General features: G+C 40.8%; 1 protein-coding gene across 1 annotated transcript in view; it reads right to left on the bottom strand.

The window, feature by feature from the left end:
• LOC134565702 (transmembrane protease serine 11G-like) overlaps window positions 1-11,587 on the bottom strand; it is a 152,664-nt gene that overhangs the window by 17,219 nt on the left and 123,858 nt on the right. Inside the window, exons 8-10 of the mRNA XM_063425340.1 lie at window positions 6,584-6,603; window positions 3,483-3,690; window positions 169-428 (exon numbers count right to left, since the gene is read on the bottom strand). Coding sequence (XP_063281410.1) covers window positions 169-428; window positions 3,483-3,690; window positions 6,584-6,603 — 488 coding nt within the window. The remainder of the gene's footprint in view (window positions 1-168; window positions 429-3,482; window positions 3,691-6,583; window positions 6,604-11,587) is intronic.

Genomic DNA, 11,587 nt, shown 5'->3' on the forward strand with positions numbered 1-11,587 from the left:
TGTAAACTCTAATTTCAGTGTCTTAACGAAAGAACACAAACAAAATAAGACACATCATTGTTGTCATATGTAAATGTATATGGTTTAATAACTTATTATTTGCCCTCCATATACAATAAAATCAATCTGCTTACAATGGATATTCAGAATATTTATGATTGAAATTACCTTCTTCTTTAAGTTGTCCCCATCCAGTGACATAACAGGAGCTACTGTCTGCAAAAATATTAGACTTGTCAGGCAGACATACTGGCCGAATATACTGCGTAAAGTTGACCGGAGTGGAAAGTTTAATTAATGCAATATCATTTGCATGTGTTGTACTGGTATAATTTTCATAAATAATAATTTTTTCAAGCTTTAACCCAGATCCTGAGGTTAAATTAATGGTTCCCAAGACAACTGTCCATGCATTCACATCAGTGTTCCTATAGAAAGAAAATAAAAACATTTCCACTTTTACTTTACTTTTCATGGTTAATTTCATATATATTTTTGGATTTTGATTTTTGGATGTGTGAATAGTTAATATTAAATCTTATAAAAAATTTTTACTTGATTTTCAAAATTAATTAGTTACATTTGTAATATCAACACATGTAGCATAATATACAGCAATTTAACCCCTTAAGGACACATGACATGTGTGACATGTCATGATTCCCTTTAAATCCAGAAGTTTGGTCCTTAAGGGGTTAAACAAACACTCAGAGCACCGTGACCACTGGCAAATTGAAGTGCTTTGGGGTTTTGAAGTGTTCCTTTAGAGCAGTGGTTCCCAACGAGTACCCCTCGGGAGCACATTTCCATAAATTGTACCCCTCGTATTAGCAAAATGTTTGTAATGAATATAGTTGTATTTATTTCAAATGTATAAGTTTTTCTATGTCCCATCTCCCCTTTTTCTCTGTCCTAGGCTCCCCCTGCTTCTCCTCTTCTCCTTTTCCCCAGGCTCTCCTTGCCTCTCTCCTCTGCCCCAGGCACACAAATTGTCACACATGCAGATACACAGACACACACACATATAGTTACACAGACACACACCCTGACATATAGGTACATACACTGACACAAAGATAAATACACTGACACATGCAGATACGGTTAAACACAGATACATACACTGACACACATGCAGATATACAGACACTGGCAAACACATATAAACACGACACACAGATACCCACACTCACCCATCGTTGGCAATTCCAAACCACTGAACTGATCTGAGTGCTTTTTGGATATGTTAGGCACTCAGATCAGGGCTATCTGGGGATGTGACTCTTAAGGGGTTTCCATGGATTTTTTTGGATTTTGTTTGGGGGGTGTTGAAAAATTTCCATTTTTCCTGACTTAATTATCTCTCAGGCACAGGGAGGAGTTTACTGTAGGTATAAATTGAGAGTGCTTGCCTGAAATAAACAGATCTACTCCTACCATACAGTCTTGACTAATGTATGGGGGGAAAGGCGATACCAGCGATATTTACTTTCATGATTAATAGAGCTACATTACTTTGGGAAAGGGAGTCCATAGCGCGGATATACTGGCGGTCTGCCACACACACTCTGACACACATGCAGATACAAAGAGATATACACACACATATACACAGTGACACACTGATAAATACCCAGACACACAGACACAAATACATACACTGACCATACCCAGACACACTTACAGAAACACAGATACACACACTGACACACAGATACACACACCAACAAACATACAGATACACACACAGACAGACTGACACACAACTACACTGACACACATGCAGATACACATACACACACTGAAATACAGATACACACACTGACACACAGATACATATAGTGGCAGACAGACACATACACGAACACGCAGACACATACACAGATACATTCAGGCAGGGCCGCCATCAGAAATTTTTGGGGCCCTGAACACAGCTCGAGGTCTGGGCCTCCCTTCAAGCCCGCCCACAGGGCCCGCCTCCAAATCCTACCCACAGGAATACACACACACTAACAGATACAAATACTGAAACAGACATACACACATGCATAGGGAGATACTGACACACACACACACACACACATATACATGCAGACATACATACTGCATACTGATATATACATATATACATATATATATATATATACATACATACACACACACACTGGCATACATACATACATAAGCATTCATACATATATACACACACGTCATTTTCAGCCACCCTCCTCTTCCTTACCATTTTGTCGCAGGAGGGTGGCTGGGAATGATGTGAGTCGGCTGCCTCTCCTCGTGGCCTCTCTCCTCCTTCCCGCGCAGAGTAAACTGGGAGGAAGTGACCGAACGTCACTTCCTCCCAGCAGCACTTGCTTTCCGGCTGCATTTTTTTTTAAAGGGGCCCGGTCGTGCTATTACAGCGCTGACCGGGCCCCTGAATATAATAGGGCCCATTGGGTGACCCTAAATGCTTGGGCCACCTGATGGGCCCCATCAGCGTGTGGGCCTCGGTGCAGATGCACCGGCGGCAGTTCCAGTGATACACTTGGGGCACGGGCGGCCGGGCCACCAGGCCCGTGACAACCGTCATGGTTGCCACCCCCTGATGGCGGCCCTGCATTCAGGGACACACAGACACATACCCTGACACACAGACATACAGATACACACGCTGACACACATGCAGATACACAGACATACAGATACACTGACACACATGCAGATACACAGATACATACACTGACTCACATACATACAGATACATACCCATACATATACACACACTATAGATACATACAGATACACAAAAACACATACATGTCTGTTTCCTACCTTTTAGCTGGCTTGGTCTAGTGGAAGTTAGTGGCCTGCTACTCTCCCGGTCCACCCAGCCCCCCTCTCCTGTGTGGCTTGCTCGGTGTGTGCTGGGATGAACTAATTACAAGCTGTTACTTACTCCCAGTTCTGGCTGCACTAACATAGGGGTTCGGTCACACTATTAAAGCATCGCAGCACACAACTGGGTCCCTGAAGGCCCATGCACTTAGAGCCACCCGGCAGACTCAGCCTGCGGTTCCTAACCCGTGTGCACCGCCGCCATTACCCAAAAATTGGCCAGCCAATCAGACAGCTACTAGAGGGAGTTCCGGGTTCTTAGAACACGAAAAGTGTTTTAAACGACGCTGGACATCCTCACGCTATGCATGAGGACCTCCAGCGTTGCCAGAATCCCCATAGTTAAGCATTAAATAATGCTTTCCTATGGGGAAGTCTAATGCGCATGCGCGGCCATTGAGGAGAGTGGGTGGAGCCTGATCCAGCGCCGAGGGACATCGGGGGGTGGGAGGGAGGGGCACTACAGGGTTCTGCAGTGCCAGGAAAACGGGTTTGTTTTCCTGGCACTGGAGAGTCCCTTTAAGATTCACAGAAATATTAATATTTACAGAAATATTTACTCTGTTGCTAGAAATATGATATCTACTTACCAATCAAAGCAGTGAGCAGCAGTAACAAGCCAGGTATCACTGATCAGAGAGGCTCCACATGAATGAATTCCACCCAAATGTAAACTGGCTTGCCAAGGCCAGGCACCTGGAGAAGCATTTGTTCCTCCTACTATTTTTGCTAATGATTTGGTGGGTCCTCCTATGCCACATACTGTTAAAATGTAGAATATAGTGGTGTATGAACAACATATAAAGTTAATTCAGTTTATAGAACAGCAAACAATCACATGTCTGATCACTAGTTTTGTTAAAGCAGATTTGCCACATTGAGAGTTTGAAATGTACCGGTATTTCCAAAGTTTCACCTAGGTGACATCATGTCTGATTTATGAGACGGAGGAGGGATGGACTGCAAGAGGGAAGATTTACTTAACCTTCTCCTTTCTTCCATATCATGAATGCATGTGCGAATTTTGCATGTGCGACAGTAGAATAGAAAATCGGTCAATTGAAGCATAAGAATTTGGGAATTTTTACAGAAATTCTTGAGCACGAGCATTGAAGTGTCATAGGCATGTGTTGAACATTGTTCTCTGATAATACCTCTGACGTCAATGTTACTTACTTAACCCCTTAACCTCCCTGGCGGTATGATTATGTCAGGAATTTTATACCAAAAGCGGTACCATTTTTTTGCATTTGAATTACCCGCCCACTTCCGCCCCCATGCGCCTCTGCGGCTCACAGAGACGGAACCAGGAAGTCAGATGGAGGCATCCGCCGGGGCTCTCACCGGCAATCACAGCGCGGGGACATCGCTGGATCGCAAGGAGAAGTTAACCCCTTCAGGACGGAGTCAATAGCGCACGTTCTGATCAAAACAAAACGTAAACAAAAACTGGAATTTGCGCTATGTGTCTGTTCACCCGTAGTTCCCCTCTTTCAAATTATATGCACCCACACTTATTATATATCATTTTGTTCAGGAGAAACAGGGTTTTAATCTATCATTAACTATTCATATATGGAACATAATTTATTATGAATAAAAGTAAAAAAAATGTGAGAAAATAAGATTTTTTTTTAAATTTGCATTTCCGTCTGACATTTTAACTGTGAATGTCATAATACTGTTAGGTTTTACTGCAAAAAAATGCACATATTTGTAATCAGCGATGTCTCACGAGTACAACAGTACCCCCCATTAACAGGTTTTATGTTGTTTTGGAAAGTTACAGGGTCAAATATAGTGCTTGCGAATTAAATTCTCTGCACTTTCTCCCTGTGTTGTCAGGCATGTCAATCAAATTTTAATTAATCAAATCACATAATTACGTTAAAAAATTATTTAAATATACATGTAGAATTTTAATATATATGCATTTATAGGTATTTAAATTCTACGTGTATACTAATGTAATCTTTTATGTAATTATATGTATTTATCTATATATATATATTTGCGGTTATTTGTATTTTATATATATATAGATATATATAGAATGTCATTCTAAGTGTATTTTGTTACCGATATATATATATTAATAACAAAATACAGTTAGAATGAAATTACATATGCATATATAATTTATATTACATTTTGTTTCAATATTTTATTTATTTATTTTATTATTTTATTTATTTATTATTTTAATTATACGTATTTATATATAATATATATATATGTACATCTATTATATATATAATATATATACACATTATATATATATGTAACGTCATTCTAAGTGTATTTTAATATTAATATATATACTTATATTAATATTAAAATACACTTTGTATGACGTTACATATATATAATATGTATATATATTATATATATAATATATATACATATTATATATACGGTATATATAAAAATATATTTAATTTATTTTTACACTTGTCTTTTTTTTTTTTTTTTTTATACTTCCCACCAGCAGGGGGACTGTCTGATATTTCAAACAGTCCCCCTGCTGGCAGATCCACAGCCAGCTATAGAGGGCCATGTGATCGCTCTTTGAGAGCGATCACATGGCCCCCGGGGGCCTGATTTGCCGTGGGAGGGCTGCCTGGGCTGTGAGGCAGTCCTCCCGAAGCGGATCGTGGCGGAGGTAAGTACATCTTACCTCTGGGGGCTCTGTTATCTACCCCGAGCGTGACTCGGGGTTACCGCTTCTGGCAGCGAAAATTAACCCCGAGTCACGCTCGGGAATACCGCCAGGGAGGTTAAGGACCAAGCTTCTGGAAAAAAAGGGAATCACGACATGTCACACATGTCATGTGTCCTTAAGGGGTTAAAGCACCACTCTAGGCACCCAGACCACTTCAGCTTAATGAAGTGGTCTGGGTGCCTGGTCCCTCTAGGATTAACCCTTTTTTTTTATAAACATAGCAGTTTCAGAGAAACTGCTATGTTTATAATAGGGTTAATTCAGCCTCCAAATCCTCTAGTGGCTGTCTCACTGACAGCCGCTAGAGGCGCTTGCAAGATTCTCACTGTGAAAATCACAGTGAGTGGACGCAAGCGTCCATAGGAAAGCATTGTAAATGCTTTCCTATGAGACCGGCTGAATGCGTGCGCAGCTCTTGCCGCACATGCGCATTCAGCTGAAAGGGAGGATCGGAGGCGGAGAGGAGGAGGAGAGCTCCCCGCCCGGCGCTGGAATAAAGGTAAGTTTTAACCCTTTTCTCTCCCCAGAGCCCGGCGGGAGGGGGTCCCTGAGGGTGGGGGCACCCTCAGGGCACTATAGTGCCAGGAAAACGAGTATGTTTTCCTGGCACTATAGTGGTCCTTTAAGAAAAAGTGAAAAAAGCAAGACATTAATTTTCCAGTCTTGCCTTTTCCCAAAGGTATACATAAAATACGGGGATGGGGTGGGTTAGATGGGCCATAATGCAGCTGCTTCCGCAAGACACTCGACAGGACCCCTTAACATGTGCAGTAATGACAGGTAACTCAAGTAGAATGTTGCTGCAAACAAGAGCAGTAACACTATGCCACCAAATAATCTAATTAGTGATAATATTACCAATCCAACATCCTCTATGTTCCAAGCCCTTTTAGCAGCAGTTCTCTTCTGGAAGGCCTGTTATATGGCTGTTGATAAACAATGTTATATGATATTATATACTACTTCGATTCGTTGGTGGCTTACTGTAACTGAACTTGCACAAGAGGACTCACTTGCTCTTCTTTTCACCAGGTTCAATGATGCTATTCTACCAGCCCATTACAGTACAGTTGCGGGGGATATGCACTCTCTCTATTTTTTATGCAGCCCCACCTTCCATTTTATTACCTGCAATATTTTTCCCTGCAGTGTACCGTACCACCATGGTAATCTCCACAATGCACACCACCCTCCATCCATTATATTACACAGTGGGCCACCTCCCTCCAACCCTAAATCCGTCCATGAATCAATTCCCTCTTTTACTTTCTTTGTTCCCCCTTGTTTCTCCAGTTGCCTCCCACCCACCTACCTTTTATATAATATGGGATTATGTGGTGAAATATGGAGAAAAATAAATAAATAAATATATATATATATATATATATATATCTATAGATTTTTATTGCTCCTTCTTTTTTTCACCTCTATTTGTCATAACATCTAGTAGCTGTCCCATAGCCATCAATCATCTTCTTTTCTATGAATCTTCTCTTATTTTGGTGTAATTCTGAATACCGAATTAAAATCCTAATTTGGTTTTGGTTTTGTTTGTGATTCAGTTACATTTAGGCCAGGAGTTCGGGAATTCGGATAATCACCCAGTCGGCCCACATTCTAATATACTGCACTTTGGAACTAAACAAATCTCCAAGTCTAGTTTTTTTCAACGTTTTTTTGTTTTGCCTATACAATTGGTCTGATAAATAACTTGCCATTGCTGCTGCCCAAGCGTAGTAGGAGTTAAACAGTTTCAGCTGTTTGGTAGATAACTCCTTAATTTGGTATCCTTATGTTGGATTGCTATTTATAAGGATACCGAATTAGGGAGCCATCTACTAAACAGCTGAAAGATTCAAATTAAGAAAAGCCCTTTTTTCAAGTTTGAACATTTAGCAGTTTAACAGATAGCGCCTCATAAGGATACCAAATTAGGGAGTTACCTACTAAACTTCTGAAAGTTCAAAATTAAGAAAAGGGCTTTTCTAAATTTTAATCTTTGAGCAGTTTAACATATTATTTCCTAATTTGATATCCTTATGTGGGATTGCCATGTATAAGGATACCGAATTAGGGAGCTATCTACTACAATGTTCTCTTTATTTAGATTCAGGGCCCCCTAAATCTAAATAAAAACTGGGGGGAAATGGGTTTTACTTACCTTTTTCCAGCACTGACTCACCTAACAGTCTAATCCAATGCACCTTATAGAGGAGCATGGGAGACTAAAAGCATGTGTGACAGCACTGCGCTGCATTCCTATTGAAGGCTAGCTGGGAGAAGCAACATTTACTTGGTTCTCAGAGCAGAAGCGCTTCTAGCGGCTTCAGGTAGACACCAGGGCATTCTCCCACTACTAAACAGCAATATTTTACATTGCAGGGTTAAAACTAAAGAACCTCTGCACCCAGACCCCTTCATTGAGATTAAATGGTCTGGACGTCTTTAGTGGTCTTGCAAAGAAACATGTGTCTATTTGAGACAACTGTCTCATTCAAAAGTTGCCTAATTCTACAGGCTTAAGAACAGGTAAATATGTGTTTTTCACATTTAACTCTTTGTTATTTATTATGCTTTTCACACCCAGTCCAGGGGAGACACTGATCTAACCAATCAGTGACCTATCCTTAGAAATACTGGCAAAGTGCATTGGGCATGCCTGACAGATTTACACCTTGCAACAGCTTGGCAGGGGGAGAAGAGAGGGAGTCTGATCAGAGTGGTTCATGCAGTGCAAGCACCACTGCCAGGATTCTCTCTCCTGCTGCTGCACAATGATGTCCTGTTTCTGTCATTACTGGACTCATCAGAAACTGAGCTGGGTGGGTATGAGGGATGGGAAGGGATGGCTGAAGAAACTCTAAAAGGCATGTCTAACAATGCATCTGACAAAGTTTATAAACGTGTATTACATACTTTTCTTATTTAAAGCAAGTCACTCTCGCCTTTTTTTGGTTTGTACATTTGTTGAAAAATAGTGTATGCTTGCTGGTTAAAAAAAAAAATAATTGTCAAGTGATGCATGTCCCTTTAATGATTTTCTACTAGAATGGCTGCAACGCTAGCCCAGGTCACTAGATGGCAGCATATAAAAAAAACAGGTGATAATTTTAGGTATCAAGCACATCACACCATTAATTTTTCACATATTAAAAGAAAGTATCAGTGCATTATTGTAAAAAATGTTTGCCTAAGGATTTGAATATTAGCATAGTTTTTAATTTAGCATATTTTTGTAAATGCATATACGGTACTAAAATGTGGATGACTTCCAGCACAGTGTCCCTTTCAAGGGACTTAAATCTTCCATTCAAACATGTATTAAGACATTTAGCATGATAAGAATGTTCATATTAGTCTGGCTATGTGTGGCAAATGATATAGCATATCCACTGGCACACAATGGAATTCACCAGCAGAATGAGATGGATATAAATATAGTCTAGTATCAGTCACGTTGCACAACACTCGGACAAATGATAAAGGGTCAGTGACGTTAACTCAATGAAGTGAGATATCAAAATGAATTTCAAATGTAAGGTCAAAATAGCCAAACAGGAGACAGCTATGCTCGCTTCAAAAATATTTAGATACATTGTATTTAAGGCGCTTCGTGATGTCTAACCAACGTCAAATCCAGTATCAGCAGCTATGGCACCATTAGTGGATATCCCCAAAAATCCACTAGAAATTACAGAATGAAAACAAAGAAGTGGACTCAGAAGTTTAGGTGATAATCCCACCACCCAACATGCAGAGTCCCAAGGTGCATAGCTATTTAAGTTTCACTTACCCCTTAGTACAATGTGGGGGATTTTCTCACATATATAGAGAGAGATAAAAAATATATAATAGTATAATACTGTATTGTTTAAAGTAACCTTTAAATTTGAGTGAGTGTATACATAAACTCACATTTTTCTGAGCCTTTTTCGTTATCGGCTCAGAACAGAGAGTGGATCTGGATTTTCAGGTGCACCAGAGGACCTTCTTTAATGCATTCATTTCCCGTAGTATAGATAAAACAGAAAACACAACAATCTAGGTGGAACTGTTTTTCACAGATTGTGGAAAAAAATATGTGAGTGAACTGCTCACCTTGTTAGGAGCCTGTTTAGTAACTGACTCCAAAATATCCACTTAGTGTCAGATTTTAGGGTGACACTACCCTTTCAGGAACCGGAAAAAGATCAGGAGTAGATAGGGACTTTAATAATAAAACAAAAATGCATAAAACAAATATAAAATATAAGTATAAAAAGTCTTACTTTAGTCCTCCTCTGAGTCCAAGACGCGTTTCGCCGCTTTGGTGGGCTTTCTCAATTGGATTGTATGCTTCACCCCTTAATCCACCAATCAGAGAGTTATGAGTCAAATTACACAGCGTGGGAAAATTCCAAAGAACTTTCCCACGCTGTGTAAAATGACACAGAGCACTCTGATTGGTGGATTTCAAACCAACCAATCAGAGTGCTGTGATAGGTAAATGTAGAGACTTACCTGTCAGTCTCTTCATTTACCTGTCAGAGCACTCTGATTGGATGGCTTAAACCCACCAATCAGAGTGCTCTGAGCCTAATTGCAGGGCAGGGCAAGGCTTTATAAGATCTCAGCTCAGTCTCTGCAGAGCTCAGTCTGCGCGAAGCCCACCATGGGTGAAGAAGGATTTTTTTTTTTATATAATTGCGTCGGTTATTATGTTTTTTTTATTTGGCCTTTTTTGGGGCTGAAAAAAGAAGATTTTAGAAGAAAGAAAACATTGAATGATAAGTTTTATTTTTTTACAGGTACTTAGTTAAAGGTCTTGTAGGGGGATAATTTTTATTGGAGGGGGAGGGGGTGACTAGGGGTTTGGGGACCCCTAGTCACCTGGGGGACGACAACATTTTTTTAGGGCCACCACCCACCGCTCAGGGGTGGGGGCCAGGGGGGAGGACACTAGGTCCCCCCCTTATTCCAATTTAGAGCCCCCACCTGCCACTCAGAGGTGGGGGCCAGGGGGGAGGACATTAGGTCCCCCCCCTTATTCCAATTTAGGGCCCCCACCTGCCGCTCAGGGGTGGGGATCAGGGGGGAGGACATTAGGTCCCCCCCCTTATTTTACTGTAGGATCCCCACCCACCGCTCAGGGGCGGGGACCAGGGGGGAGGACATTAGGGCCCCCCCTTATTCTTATTTAGGGCCCCCACCCGCTGCTCAGGGGTGGGGGCCCGGGGGGAGGACAATAGGTCCCCCCCCATTATTTTACATTAGGGCCCCCACCCGCCGCTCAGGGGTGGGGGCCGGGGGGAGCATTTTTTTTTACTGTGAGCAGGCTGCAATACAGGCTGCTCACTGTATAATAGACATGCCCCTACTCGTGGTATAGCGAGTAGGGGCATAATTTACTAATACTAAGTAATCTTTACTTAGTATTAATAAATTTGGCTGAAAGACCAATTTAGGTCTTTCAGCCTTTTAGTAGATAGCTCCCTAATACCGTGGGAATTAGGGAGTTATCTACTTATTCATTACTGGCATTACATGACTGGCTAAGTAACTTACATTTTATATGAATCTATGTTACTTGATTGTTGTAAGTGTTGCAAATGCTTACAGCTGAATCCTGGCTATGTTTGTATACTTTTTATTTAAAATTGTTTACAATGTAACATTCTTCTTCTTTCACTGAGTAAGTATATTAGTACTTAGGCAATACTGTGCTTTGGCACTTCGGCACTTCAGAAATTCGGTAATTTCGGAACTTCGGGACCTCGGCAATTCGGCACTTCGGACATTCGGAAGTACCCGAATGTCCGAATTGCCCGAAATTTGTCCGAATTCATATTCGGACCGAAACGAATTGCACATGTCTATAATTTAGTGAATAACCCTGATAGTCTTAGCATTCAGTGATCCACCTATGTATATTTAATGGTGACAATGTTGGGTTATTTTTGAGGTGTTGTAATCACCTCCAACTTAATTTTAGTA

The sequence above is a fragment of the Pelobates fuscus genome, chromosome 6 (assembly GCF_036172605.1).
Source record: "Pelobates fuscus isolate aPelFus1 chromosome 6, aPelFus1.pri, whole genome shotgun sequence".
NCBI lineage: Eukaryota > Metazoa > Chordata > Amphibia > Anura > Pelobatidae > Pelobates > Pelobates fuscus.